Source organism: Oratosquilla oratoria, chromosome 8, assembly GCF_046742065.1.
Source record: "Oratosquilla oratoria isolate Oo_2021 chromosome 8, ASM4674206v1, whole genome shotgun sequence".
Taxonomy (NCBI): Eukaryota; Metazoa; Arthropoda; class Malacostraca; order Stomatopoda; family Squillidae; genus Oratosquilla; species Oratosquilla oratoria.
The window spans coordinates 16,826,897-16,842,642 of NC_134784.1; the positions used below are offsets into that span (position 1 = coordinate 16,826,897).

At 39.5% G+C, this 15,746-nt stretch overlaps 1 protein-coding gene across 11 annotated transcripts in view; it reads right to left on the minus strand.

Annotated features, from left to right (window-relative positions):
- LOC143027603 (uncharacterized) overlaps nt 1-15,746 on the minus strand; it is a 161,374-nt gene that overhangs the window by 65,313 nt on the left and 80,315 nt on the right. Inside the window, exon 1 of one of the 11 annotated variants that reach the window (XM_076188960.1) lies at nt 2,494-2,720. The exons of the other annotated variants lie outside the window; for them this stretch is intronic. Coding sequence (XP_076045075.1) covers nt 2,494-2,535 — 42 coding nt within the window. The 5' untranslated portion in view covers nt 2,536-2,720. Of the gene's footprint in view, nt 1-2,493; nt 2,721-15,746 lie in introns of those variants that run through there. 11 annotated transcript variants of the gene reach the window in all.

The following is a 15,746-nucleotide window of genomic DNA, read 5'->3' on the forward strand; positions in this document are numbered from 1 at the left end:
AGGAATTTGTAATAATCTTCCTGGTCTACCATACAAAATTAAGGTTGTCAGACAACCAGGATCTAACCCAAAGGGCTTCTTTCATTTCTACAGAACTAAAAAGAGAGAGAGAGAGAGTATATGCTCAGTTAAATCCAACAAAGATGTCTTGATAGATTCAAAATTCAAGAAGAAAAAATGAGTGAGGTGTTTTCATATTTTCTCTCAATATCTACAAAGGAAAGAATAGATATGTACTTGACTGTAACCCAATCTTCAGTGGGGATGAGGGAATTTGACTAATTAGCATCAGCATTAACAAGGAAGATGTAGTCACACAGATTGATAGACTTAAAGCTAAAAAAATCCTTAGACCCAGATAAAAAAAAATCTATCTATATACTAAAGGCTTTTTCCCCCTCATAATGAAGGTAGCCAAGTTGAAATGCATGTAGCCACTACCACCCGTTGACCCCCAACCACAACCCTTTCTTCCCCTTCTTGCTCAATAGACATTCCCCTATTGCTCGAAGCCCCTTTCACTCCATCCATCCATCCATCTCATCCTCAGTTGTCCCCTCAAGTTCACTCCATCCACACCTCTTTCACTAATCTTTCATCACTCGTTCTTCTCATGTGTCCAAACCATCCCAATACTTTTTCATCAGCCCTATCTGCCGTCTCCCTTTTCCTTTTCCACCCCTACTTTCTTACCTCCTCATTCTCATCCTATCCAACCTTGTAACCTCTACCACACTACTCAGACATTTCATCTCAAATACATTTAAACTTTTCCTCTCTGCCTATCTTAAATTCCAAGTCTCTGCTCCATACAGTGTTGTTGGCCCAATCACACCTTCATATAATCTCCTCTTTGATTCCATTCTCAGGTGCCTATTTCTCATAACACTTTTTAATCCCCCAAGGCATTTACTTATTTCCCTCATCTACAATTTACCTCCACCTCTGCCTTTCCTGTTGCATGTAATCCTAAATACCTAAAACTATCCACTTCGTCCAATTTCTCTCCCTTAAGACTTACTTTCAACTTCCTACCACCCTCTCCCCTTGTATATTATCATTACCTTCAAATTTCTACCACATACCTTCCCAAACTCTGTCACTAATGCCCTTAATCCCTTCTCTGACCCTGGAACAAGTGCAGTGCTATCAGTAAACAACAACTGGCTCATCTACTTCTATTTTCTTTAACCATCTCATTGGACAGCCATAGCAATATGACACATCCCTGATGATGCCTCATCTTTACCTCAAACCACTCACTCTCTCCATTTCCAATTCTAACACAGGATCTACTACTCTTATAAGAACTCTTGAATGCCCATAACATCTTTCCCCCAATCCTATATATCTACAAAACCTCCCACAGTGCCTTTCTGTCTACCCTGTCATAAGCCTTTTCCAAATCCATACAGGCCCAAAAATATCCATATATTTTTCTAAATCTTTCTCACATATCTGCCTTATTGGAAAAATCTGATCCACACAACCCCTATCTTTTCTAAACTCACACTGTTTCTCACCAATTACTCTCTCTCTTCCTCTCATAATCCTCTTAATTGAAACCCTCCCATAAGCCAACTACACTCAACAAACCGATCCCTCAAAATAAAAACCAAGTGAGGATGGAGCCTTTATTAGTACGACAATTCGTTTGTTACAGCTTTTTCAAGTACATAGGTATATTACACATGACAAAGATTAAATAAGAAGAACTGGGAGAACAGGGGGAGGGAGGGAAGGAGAGAGGAAGGTAGGGGGAGAGGAAATCACTGATTATTAAGAAAGGTTAAGGTGGACCAAATTATCTGATATTCCCCCTACTCTCTCCCCTTAGAACATGTACATCCTTAACTTTTCCTACTATACTCCAGGTTACCACTATATAGTCCATTAATGCCCTACCACCCTTCCATTCACCACCCTCTCCCATATGTACTTATGCTTGGCTTTCTTCCTAAACACTGTATTTGCTATCATCAACTTTCTTCTAGACATATCTCCACCATCAACTCTCCACTACGATTTTTTCCTGGAACTCCACACTTCCCAATCACTCCATCTATTGATTTATTTCCTACCCTAGCATTGAGGTTTCCTGAGAAGTTTATATCTTTGAATAGTGACAAGTGATTATGTTATGTTTCTTGTAATTGCATATTTAGCATTATACAGTTACAGGTACAAGATAAAATGCAGTGTTCTAGTGATTTAGAATCAAAACAGTAGTCTATCACTGTTCTTCAAAGGTACGAGTAATAGTATAAGGTAAGCAGAATAAGCTTCATGTAATAAGTTTATTTAGTGACTGCTTTTGTTTCTTTTGTTGATTTATATTTTCTCTTTGCTGTTTGTATTGCCAAAGGAGAGAAATGGCTTGTGAAGGTTGTGAACCTGAAGGACCGTCTCAGGATGTGAGTAGGAAATTTGTTTTCTCAAGAGTGCTTTCTGTGAGAAGAGTGAATCTTCACCACAACCCAAAGAGCTTTCCACCTCTTCCACTTCTGCCACTGCCATGAGTGAGTGGTGCTCCATGAGGTTCCATTTGTCGAGCCCGTGTTCAGTGAGCGGGTGCCCTGTGGAGCAACCACTAGCTCTAGCCAATCATTTTGCTATGCTGGATGATGAGATGGCTGAAACTCAGGAGTTCTTGGTGGTGGGGGACTCCATGGTGTGAGGCTACGACAACATCCTGCAGCGGAAGACTAAACAACATTGCAAGCTTGTATGTCAATCATTGCAAGTAGTGATCACAACTTGGATTCAAACTGCTAAAAAATTTTAGAATAGATACTTGTGTATCTAAATTACCTCATTTCAGTAAAGCTCAGTTCGTAGGACTACGTTGGGAGCTTCAGCTTATAGATTGGGAGGCAAAATTATGTGAAAGACCTGTAGATCAGATGTAGGAAATATAAAAAAAAAAAAAAAAAAAAACTTACAAAGATGATATATACACCCCGTTTAAGGACAGATGTCCCCCAAATCAGGCTTGCCCCAAAACGGCTTAACAAAGAAACTGGGGGGGGGGGGGGGGATGCTAAAAAGAGACAGGCTTATAAGAAATATAAGTGTTCGGGTGCACCTAATGACTATCAAAGTTACATAATAGTACAGATTTAAAAAAGACAATAAAAATACAAAAACAATATGAAGTGAATATTGCTGATAAATCCAAAGAGAATCTCAAAGAATTCTATAGTTACATTAGAGATAAAAAGGTTATTAGGAATCCCAGTGGCCCACTATTATCTGCTCACGGTCAACTAGAATATTCAAATGAAGGAATGTGTGATATTTTACACTATTTTAGCTCAGTATTCATAAACAAAACACCTCAAGTGAACTCTAAAGTGAAACCTATGAAAAGTCTAGGGTGAACTTACTATGGTATATATAACAAAAGAAAAAATTAAAAGGTGTATAGAAGAATTCAAAGTTAATAAAACACTAGGGCCTGACAGTTGGCATCCAAGAATCTTAAAGGAAATGAAAAATGAGGTTGTTTTCAACAAATCCATCATATCCGAAGGAGTCCCAAGAGAATGGAAGCTAGCTAACATTAGTCCCATATTAAAAAAAAAGGTGACAAAAAGAAATCAAATAACTACAGGCTTATAAGCTTGACTTCAATCGTAGGAAAAATGATGGAAACTATCATCAGAGATACTAATGAACACCATTTAGAAAGTAACTGTTTGATAAATGATAGCCAGCATGGACTCAGATGGAAACATTCTTGCGTGACAAATTTGAATTCTACAACACAGTCATCTCAAACTATGACAAAAGAAACAATATAGATTTAATATATCTAGACTTTGCAAAAGCTTTTAATACCATCCCCATGAAAGGCTACTTACTAAATTAGCTTCACACAGGATAAGTGGTAGCCTATTAAGTTGGACTAGTAATTGGTTAAATGATCGAAAACAGAAAGTTGTTCTAAATGGCAAAACTTCTAGATTGAAAAATTTTATGAATGGAATTCCTCAGGGTTCCATTCTTGGGCTACTTCTACTTATAGTATATGTAAATGATAAAGACCATAGACTGAAATATACTGTCTCCAAATTTGCTGATGATACAAAACTTTGCAGAATGGCAAATGATCACTTAAACCAATTTTATATTCAAGAAGATTTAGACAAACTACACCAATGGTCTAAAAAGTGGCTAATGAAATCTAACACAAGTAAATGCAAGGTTATGCACATGGGTAAAAATAACAGTAAGTACAATTACAAGTTACTTGGAAATTCGTTAACAAAAGTGGATAGTGAAAAGGATCTCAGCAGAATTACCAGTAATGATCTCGTATCATCTAAGCAATGTATTTCAGCCTCTGAGAAAACAAATAAGATTCTAGGACTGATTCCATGATCTTTTGACTTCAAAAGTCCATCTGCCATTAACAAGCTATATAGTTTGTTCATCCACATTTAGAATATGCTTTTCTGTATGGTCACCAAACCTCATCAAAGACAATTACAGATTCGAAAAAGCACAACAGCAAGGTACAAAACTGACTCCAAATATTGAAAATAAATCACATGAAAATTGACTTGTTGTGGCATACACACATGCTAATGGCATTGTACAACTGTCATACATTGTACTTGTGAGTAGATTGGGAAATACATACTTTCCCCTTTTATATATAAATGATATGAAAATTATATTGATTTATTAAAGTTATTGTATTGATTGAATTTCTAAGTGCCAATTTTGTGAAGGAACCATGCAGGCATGTATGCTTCCCAGCAAACCTGACTGTATTCACACAATGCAGTTTCGATTACGCCTTCAAAGCACAACCACATTTTTGTTGTAGTGCTTATTGAAGTGATTAATACAATATTTTACACTGTTAGTATACTTTAATTAGCCACCCTCATACAGACTAAAACATATGAATTTATTTTCCCTAAAAAAGCGTAGACTAAGAGGTGACTTGATACAGATCTTTAAGATTCTAAAGGGAATTGACATCAAAAGTGACAAAAGTTTCACACTGAATGAGAATCTGACAAGAAATTATAGTCTCAAACTGTCAGGAAATAGAATTAATTTGGAAATGGGTAGAAACAACTTTGCCAACCATGTAGTTAATGAATGGAATAAACTTCCTGCAGGGGCAGTGCAATGTAGTTCAGTTTGAAACTTAGATTCATTTAGATAAACACCTAAACAAAATGCTGTAAGGCGTGCCATTTTTTTTTATTTGTCTGTTAGGGCACCGTTACTTGCGGCGAAGGTCAAGGGGATGGCGGTTCAAATCCTCCCAAAGGCGGTACCTCTGTAAGGGGTACCGTCCTAGCCTTCTGATGGGAGGAGTTTATGACATTAAACCATACCATAACATTATCATTTATCTGTCAATTTATTATTATTAACTATTTACCTGTTTATCATTTAACTTTACCTATTTATTTGTTTTATAATTGTTTAATATTTATTATTTTTATCAATTTCTCTTTATAATAATTTTTTCATATCTGACTAGTTATGGACCAAAAAATCTGTCAGCATGCTCCTCCTTTGTAATCCTTTGTAAAAAAAAAAATATATATGTATATATATATATATATATATATATATATATATATATATATATATATATATATATATATATACATATGTATATATATATATATATATATATACATATGTATGGATAGAGTGGTGTAGGTAAAGTCCAGGAAGGAGCAGAAATAATTTATTCTCTAATGTTTCGACAGAGTCTTCTTCAGAGAGATATTGGTACAGGCAGATTGAGATACAATGCTTATATACTTACTAAGCAGATCATCTCACAGGTCGCCTTGGGATAGAATTCGCTGATTGGTCTGTATGTGCCCTCTTGATGATGAATCTTGCTGCTACATGCGCTAAGTTTACAAACCCTTCTCTATGATTGGTTGAACTGTGTTGATATATGCAGCTTCAATATTTTTTCTTGTCTTTTTCATACTGGTGTGTAAGATTTTGGTGTTGTTCCAATTAGGCATATGGCCGTGTTGTGTAGTGTGTATTACTAATAAATTGGATGTTCTGTGGTGTTGCATGCCATTCTTGTGTTCATATCATCTTTTTGTAATTCCTTGTGAAGTTTCTCCAAAATAAGCTGCATCGCATCCGCCACATGGAATCTTGTAAACCACACAGTTTTCATTTTTCTCTCCTGTGTGCTGGTTAATGGACAAAATATTCCTTGTCTTCTGTCCTGAGGAGTGTATGATATTTATCCCTATTCTTGCAAGGAACTTGGAAATTAATTCATCTCGTGTAGAGTAAGGAACCACTAAAAATCTTTTTCTTTTCTCTGTCCTTCTGTGACTGTGTTTTTTCTTCTCCATATTTGCTTGGCTTTATTTTTCAGTTTTTGTAAAAGACCCATGTGCTGGTTATTGGACAAAAATATCCCTTGTCTTCTGTCCTGAGGAATGTATGATATCTATCCCTATTCTTGTGAGACACCTGGAAATTAATTCACCTTGTGCAGAGTAAGGAACCACTAAAAATCTTTTTTTTTTCTCTGTTCTTCTGTGACTGTGTTTTTTCTTCTCCATATTTGCTTGGCTTTATTTTTCGGTTTTTGTAAAAGGCCCGGTGGATATTTCAGGCAGCTGAATGTCTCTGTTATATGTTTAGATTTGTCATGTAAAAATTCTTCACTATATATTCTAAATGCTCTGAGGAAAAAAAACAATTATTATGCCGGATTTCGTTCCAAGTATTATTGAAAGCAGTTAAATTGGCAAACAGTGAGAAATTCAAATATATATGGATACAAAAGGAAATGAGTGATGAGGAAAAAGAGAAAGACAAAGCTCTCAGAATTGAAGCCAATGATAGAAATGAGAACAGAACAAAGACGGAAATAAACATTTTTTTTTTTTTTTTTTTTTTTTTGAGTGCTAGACTTGAGACTGAAAAAATGGTACATAAAAAAATTGAAATAAAAAAAATAATAATAAACAAATAAATAAATAAAAAATATCAAACTAAAAGTGGCATACACAAATATCGATGGCATGATCTCTGGAATCAAAGAACTAAATGACTATCTAGAAATAGAAAAACCAGACATCATGGGAATTGTAGAGACAAAATTGAAAGGTCCTCTATCAACAAGCATAGTGGGACAAGGTCTTTACAACCACTGGGTGAAAAATAGAACAGACAAACAGGGAGGAGGTGTCATGATATTGAACAAAAAGGGTGTAAATGTGACAAGGATTAATGAAGGCCAAGGCACTGTAGAATTAATTATGATCAAAATTGTAAATTGTGAAGGAGGATAGGGAGGGAAAGATAGCTGCAGTGGGAAATGCTAAGAAAATGACCATGATGAGTGAGGAAAATGGAGGAGAAATAAGGAGGGATGAAGTGAAGGCAGTTGTTAAGATGATGAAAGCAGGTAAGGCACCTGGTCAGGATGGATGCCATGCAGAATGTCTAAAAAAAGGACATACAGTGATGGTGGACTGGATGGTGAGGTTATTTAATGTTTGCTGGAGAGAGGGTAGAGTGCCGGAGGACTGGAGGTGCCTGTATAGTTCCACATTACAAGGGAAAAGGGGACAAGTGTGAGTGTAGTAGTTTCAGAGGGATTAGCTTGTTAAGTGTAGTTGGGAAGGCTTATGGGAGGATCTTGATTGAGAGGATTAGGAGAGGAACAAAGGGAGTAATTGGTGAGGAACAGTGTGGATTTAGGACGGGTAGAGGTTGTGCAGATCAGATTTTTGTGGTAAGACAGATATGTGAGAAAGCCATAGGAAAGGGGAAGGATGTTTTTTGGGCTTTTATGGATCTGGAAAAGGCTTATGACAGGGTAGACAGGAAGGCACTGTGGGAGGTCTTGCGGATATACGGGATAGGAGGAAAGTTTCCAGGAGAGTAGTAGAGCATGTGTCAGGATTAGAAATGGAGAGAGTGAGTGGTTCGAGGTAAAGGTGGGACTTCATCAGGGATGTGTTATGTCACCCTGGCTGTTCAACTTGTACATGGATGGAGTGGTGCGAGAGGTAAATGCAAGGGTGGTGAGTCAGGGATTGGAGATGGTTAAAGAAAATGGAGAAAAGTGGGAGGTGGGAGAGGAGCCAGCTGTTGTTTGCGAACGACATTGCGCTTGTGGCAGGATCGGAGGAGGGGTTGAGGAAGTTGGTGACGAGTTTGGGAGAGTGTGTGAAAGAAGAAAGTTGATGATAAATGTGGGTAAAAGTAAGGTGATGAGATGTACAAGGGGTGAAAGTGGCAGCAGACTGTTAGTGAGCATTAAGGGGGTACGCGACACCTGGGGGGGGGTGAATTTGGTCAAGATATGGCATTTTTCAAAACTGTGTTCAAAATGTTCGTATACCACTTAGAAATAAATCCCGACAAATAATTTTCCAGCCGCGCGCAATTTAAAGGTCCTGGGTGAGGTTTAAAGGGACAGATTTAAAGGCGCAACCCACACCAGAGGGAGGCGTGCCACTTAGGACCTTCAGGCGCAGCGAATAACGTTGAAATTTGATTGAATTTACACTCGCCCAGTGTATCAACGGCCAATACGATTGTGGAGGGGAAGGGAGGAAGGTGGAGGGAGAATATTTCGCCAACTTTGTGCGAAACTAAGCGTTAGTTCCCGGCTAGCTCTGAAAAGGGAAGTACGCATGTCTCATGAGCTCTCATTGCAATCTATTACTTTAGCTAGTACATATTACTCTTTAGTACAGTCATCATGGGTAGCAAAAAGAACAAAAGAACATCACAATGACAAAAAACAGCAGTTAAAGATGGCAAGCAGTCAAAGACGACTAAAGATCTCACCACCTCTCACTCCACCACCGCCCTCACCTGCACCTCTGTGACGGTGACAGAGGTAAAGGACAACATTAGACTAAACAATTCAAAGAGGAAGATTAAATCCAAAGAAGAAAGCAAGAGGAAAAAGATCAAGGCTATACAGGAAGAAGAAAGAAGAAGGGACATCATATGATGCTGGAGGGGGTGCCCTACCAACATAGATTGGCGGGGGGAATCTGATGAGGAAAGAGAAGGCGCCCACTACTGGAAAATAAACCTCTTTCCAATGATTTAGATACCCTGAAGACCCCCAGCAGAGAGGTTTCATATGAAGAAACCGCCAAATGTGCCAAAAAGCAAATTATATGATGTTGTCGTCTGTGCGTCGTCACTACTGTGACATACTTATACTTTAGTTTTTCAGCATTTAAAGTACTTATAATTAAAATATGTTGATAATTTTTACTGTACTTACTTATTATATAATAAGAATTAAGCCATGACAAAATCAGTCAAATTGGTGAAACTATAAGCAAGTTACAGATATATTCATATTTCAAGTTGCCATATCTCCGTTCGATATTTTTCTACTTTTTTTTAATCATAAAAAATCTAATATACATCAGATTTAGATAAAACTTACAGGGAATATTACTTTTAGTAACTGCTAGAGCCGATCGTTCGAATATTTTGAATAGGATGAAAGAGTTCGGAGTAATAATGGAAACAAGAGCAAAAAAATTGTATTTTTCACGATTTTTGCCAGACATTAAAATTGAAATGCCTGTATGCAAAAGTATAAAGGAAATTGTTCAATTACTCAATGACCGGCCCTAGGTGTGCCTACTGACTAATCATAGCCAAAATATAAAACAAATTGGTCCACGTATTATGGTGCTGTGCACTTTTAAATGTCGCTACTGGTATATGTACATGTGTACATGTGTACATACATCATTCTGCTTCACCTAAAATGTAGGCAATATGGATACCTATTTACCTGAGAAGTTTCAGCTCTTTACTCTAAATATTTTAGAAAATAACCTCCAGGTGTCGCGTACCCCCTTAAGGGAGAGCGATTGGAGGAAGTGGATAGTTTTAGATACTTGGGTGCAAATGTGGCAGGAAAAGGTGTAATGAGGAGTAGACATTTGGGAATGGATGCTAGGAGGAGACTGTATGAAGGAGTGATTGTGCCAACAGCATTGTATGGGGCAGAAACATGGAACATAAGAGAGGAAGAGAGGAGTTTGAATGTGTTTGAGATGAGGTGTCTGAGAAGTATGATGGGGGTTTCTAGGCTAGATAGAGAGAGAAATGAGGAGGTGAGGAGGAGAACGGGGTGGAAAGGGAGTTGGGAGATAGGGTTGATGAAAGAGTATTAGGATGGTTTGGATACATGGAAAGAATGAGTGAAGAAAGACTAGTAAAAGAGGTATGGAAGGCAGATGTGGAGGGAGTGAACATGAAGGGACGTCCTAGGATGAGATGGATGGATGGGGTGAAGGGGGCTTTGAGGAAGAGGGGAATGTCTGTTGGGGAAGGACGGGAGAGGACAGAAGACAGGGGTGAATGACCCGCTCAGCCAGCAAGCTTCCTAAGATGTGAACATAGTACCAATATATAAAGGAGGAAATAGGGAAGATCCTACAAACTTCAGACCGGTATCCCTTACAAGCACAGTAGCAAAAGTATGTGAAAAAGTCATCAGAAACAAATGGACCAAACACTTGGAGGAAAATAAAATAGTAAACTTCTACGGTTCTAACTGCCTCCTACAGTTATTAGGAGGCAGTTAGAACCGTAGAAGTACGATTTGATATCTTCCTTGGCCGACCAGAGCGATGCTTTGGAGTACGAATGATGTCACTTTCTTCGTCTCGAAATTTCTTGGTCCACTTTTGCACTTGACGCACTCCAATTCCCACATGAGTAGCAATATCTTTACACTTATAACCCTCCTTATAGAGGGTTATGATTGTAACAACTGTGTCTCTTTCCAGCTCTTTACCACTTCCCATTACGGAGATATCAAGGCACAAAAACAGAGACCACCGCAAAAAAAAGACTACTCTCCGTGAGAGATGTTTAGAAACTGACTCCATGTGACATCGAGTGTGCCTAAACAGAGTTGCCAAATAGTGTGTATTGTCTCGGCTAAATACGGGTACAAACGCTAGCATTGAAAAATAGCGAAAAGTTTGGGTGGAAAGTTGTATTTTTCGCATGTTTTGAGTTTAGGGGAAAGTTGGGGCGCCTATAATTTTGCGCCCAAACTTTTCGCGGCTACTGTATATATATATATATATATATATATATATTATATATATATATATATGTATATATATATATATATATATATATATATATGCATATAAATACATAAGATATATTTTAAACACACCTCGATGGTGTGGTGGTACAATAGTACCTCTATGCAATTAATCCATTCTGTACGCCTCTGTGTAAATAGAAATTTGCGTAACTGGGAACACTATTTCCCATTGAAATCAATGTTAATTCAATTAATCCATTCTCAACCTCGAAAAAGTCTACTTTTTCACCTCTGATATAATGATGCCTGTCACCAAATGGACATAAATAGGTATGATTACGATGTTCCTGCAACATTAATGCCAAAAAATTGATGTTAAAGACCACTTACAAGGTGAAAAATTTAATGAAAAAAGCAATTTTTTGTACCTACCAATGGTAAAGCTTGCAGCTGGCATAGGGGATGGGAGTGAGGAGGTGGTGGAGTGGTGGGGGCTTACTGACCCCCCTCTGAAGGAGGAGGTGCTCCTTCAGCTGGAGCGGCACCCTTATCGGGGCGCTGTTGTTTGACATGAGGCTGGAAGAACTCTGTGATGGTTGCTAGCCAGCACTGTGTTTGCAAGATTTGGAGGTAGTGAGGCATGAGTTCACTGAACTGGCCTGCAACATGGCTCACTAGTGTCTGGTCCAGGTGTGTGACCTCCATGAAATCGTAGAGCTTCCTCCACATTACACAGGCCTCCTTCACCTCCTCCATGGTGGGGCCCAGAACATGATCATCATCTCCCTCAACCTCTTGCTTCGGGCCAGTTCGGCAACCTGCTCTTGATGCAGCTCCTTCAGCTCCTCGGTAGTCAGTTCATCCTCGTGTTCCTCTACTAACTCCTCAACATCCCTGTCCTCCATCTCCAGGCCCAGGTCCCTTCCTAGCAAAACGATGTCTGCGCTTGCTGCCTCACCATAATGTGTCACTCTGTGGATGCCCGTACATTGCCAAACTTCTCAAACCACCCCCTATTGGCTGTAAAGGGCATTGAAGGTGGTGTAAGCTGGACACTGGTACCAGCCTGTTGCCACTGCAGGTCAGCATACACTTGGTGAGCCCTTGAATAGATCATTTCCTCACTCAAGCTGTCACTCTTACCCTGCTTCTCCTGTATCCACACAAGCAATAACCTTTCCACCTTGTCCAACAATGTTGGCCTCTTATGTGTGCTCACATACCTTATACCATTAGACACATTAGCTGACAGAATTTTATCTTTATTTAAAAGAATGATTCTTATTGTTGACTCAGGCATACCAAACTCTCTCACCAGCTTACACACACATAAACCTTGAGAAGGTTTGGCAATCACTTCCCCCTTTTTCTCAATCATGATGCTGGTTTTCTTATGAGCACCAGCTTCAGTAGGACTTTTCACCTGTTTTGGAGGAATTTTAAAGGCACAAATAGTACAATACCAAGTGGTAGGCACCAAAAGAAGGACCTGTCGTGTATACAACAAACAAAGATGGCGGGAGGAGACATAACACAGTGTGTGAATGGTGACGCCAGCAAGATGGCGGCAAGGGATTTGATTTTCCCCGCAGTAATGGACACCAATGTGCCCGCGTAAATATAAATTTTCCGCGTAAATAGCAACAAGATTTTCCCCATAATTTGTCTGTATAAATAGAATTTCGCGTACATAAGGGCACGCGTAAATAGAGATACCACTGTACTGCACTTGACCACTAATTCAGAGATTGAAATTCAAGTCTCACCAGGGTTGAAAATTTTAGTATCGCTGCACTACAGGTCGGAGGTCCAACTCTGGTGGGCAAGGAGTTGGGTCTGTGTGTAAGGTCACAGCATTAGCCACAAATTGGGTCATTTATGAGCTATGAGCTCTCACCCAAGAGGATAATAGCTGTCAATCACAAATCCAACATGTGATCCAAGACCATGGTGAATCACAATTGATAGCAACCCTAAAGAAAAGAAAAGAAAAGAAAATAAATAAACAAATGAAATAAATAAAACAAACTGAAAAACAAACACAATCTAACATAACAAGAAAAAGGACATCAATTATATTAAAGCACTACAAAACTAATTAACAACAGGCAAAAAGAAAACTAGTAAAAACACACAAATACAATACATGAGAAAACAGATAGCAGTAAAAAGAAAAAAAAAAAAAAAAAAAAAAAAAAAAAAAATTAAATAAAAAATAATCTACTCATGAAGCAGTTGAAGCAACTCAAAGGGAAAATATCATCATCAAAACAGCAGTCAATAAGCATTACTCCAAAATAAGCTTCAAGCTCACACTAGAAAATAGGGTAACAAAAAAAATAAGAAATATGGAAAATCAAACCAGCAATTGAAAAACTCCCCATGTTGAAGACACAGACAAAATTTTGAGCATCCATCTAAAATACCTTGGCCTGATATTTTCTATTACTACTGGTTGCACAAAAACTTCTAGATATATGGAAAAGGGCCCACATAATTCCCATATTAAGACCAAACAAACCTTCTGATAACCCTACACTATACAGGTCAATTTAAATGAATGAATTAATCTACTGCCCCTGGTATCTCTTGCAGAAGGCCTGCAGCCATTATGTAAGCAGCAACAGCTCTGGATAGGACCACAAGTCTTTCAGGGAAGTCAAATTGAGCCACTGTCCAGGGATTGCCATACATACATACATATACCAAAGGCTTCTTCCCCCTTACATGGGGGGTAGCCAAAAAGAAAAAGGCAGAGAAAAAACTCCTACCCATTTCATTCCCCATATATTCCACTCCCCTCCACCCTCCTCCCTCCCTCCTATCTTGGCACCTCCTGGATGACGGGTCATCCCTGCATCCTGTCCACTGCCCTGGGTCAGAAGCAGTGTCACAAGACACACATCCACAGCAAGGCTGCTTCATAAATTCGGTGACCCCCCTCTCCGTCCCCTCATGCAGGAAAGGAGAAGACGGGGGGAAATCCCTTCGGGCTGTGTCAAATTTTTCTCATACATACTTCCTCACCCCCCATCCCCCACCCACTCCCCCTCATGCATCACAGCCTCATCTATACACAACCCCGTCTGGGGTATTGGCTGCATGTTATTGTGGCAAAGTAGCATGCAGTTGATACTTTAGGGTCTATATGGGGTGCCCCTACGGACCAGAGCCACACATCATTTTGTCTGTGATAGAGGAAAACTCTGTACATAGAGAAATGATGACACTTTAATACTATGACTGTCCCTCCGTTATGCTGTCCCCCAACCCCTTGTTACTGTCCTGTACCATTTCTCTGAATATTCATTTCATTTTTTCGCCTACCTACCCTGTGAATGGGGGAAAAGAATATTGCCACCAAGTATTTCCACTTGAGTCGTGAAAGGCGACAAAAAAGGGACGGGGGATAGGATTAGGAGTCCTACTACCTGTAGCCCCAAAAGGGGACATTCCTAAAAAAGAAAGTAAAGGCACGAGGGATTGTCAGTGTGGGATAATGCAGCATGAAGCTCTCTTTGTTCCCAATGTAGCAGCTGCATCTGGGGCAGCCTGAATCCATGGTCAGGACCACTCTGTGTTGGCACTAATTCAACAATGGATGGCATCCCAAACTAAAGCACACAAGTCTGGATTCCACCATATGTGGGAGGGTTAACTGTGTGGGGCCATGTCTGGGGGTGTTGATGGGGCACAGACATCCATTCGGGCTGTCAAAATATCATTCACATATAACCATTCCCTAACTCCCCCCATCCTCTACCCACTCCCTTCCATGCATCACAGCATTACCTGCATACAACCATGCTCCCTTCCTTCCTCATCAGGCATCCCCTTCTTTTTCAATGGTCCTTTAACCCATCCATCTCATCCTTGGTCCCCTTTGTGTTCACTCCATCCACCTCTGCCCTCCACATTTCTTTTAGTAACCTTTCTTTACTCATTCTTTCCATGTGTCTAAACCATCCCAATACTCTTTCCTCAACCCTATCTCCCATCTTTCCCTCCAACCTTACTCTCTTTCTCACCTCCTCATTTCTCACTCTATCCAGTCTAGTAACCCCTACCATACTTCTTTGTCTCTTCCTCTTATGTTCCTTGTTTCTGCCCTGTACAGTTGTGTCAGCACAATCACTCTCCTCTTACCATTCATTCCCAAATGTTTATTTCTCATTACACTTATTAATCCACCAAGGCATTTACTCGCTACTCTTAATCTACATTCCAACTCCACCTCCACTCCTCCCTTTCCTGCCACATTTGCACCCAAGTATCTAAAACTATTCACTTCCTCCAGTCTCTCTCCCTTAATACTCACTTCCAGTCTGCTGCCACTTTCTCTCCTTGTACATCTCATCACCTTACTTTTACCCACATTTATCTTCAACTTCCTTCTTTTGCACACCTTCCCAAACTCTGTCACTAACTTCCTTAAACGCTCCTCTGATCCTGCTATAAGCACAATGTCATCAGCCAAAGGCTTTTTTCCCCCTTATAAGGGAGGTAGCCAAAAAACAAAAGCATAAAAACCACTCACACTCATTCCATCCCTATCATACTCCACTCCCCTCTACCCTCTTATCTTGGCACCTCCTGGATGATGGGTCATCCCTACATCTTGCCCACTGCCCTGGGTCAGAAGCAGTGTCACAAGACAGCACATCCACAGCAAGACGGC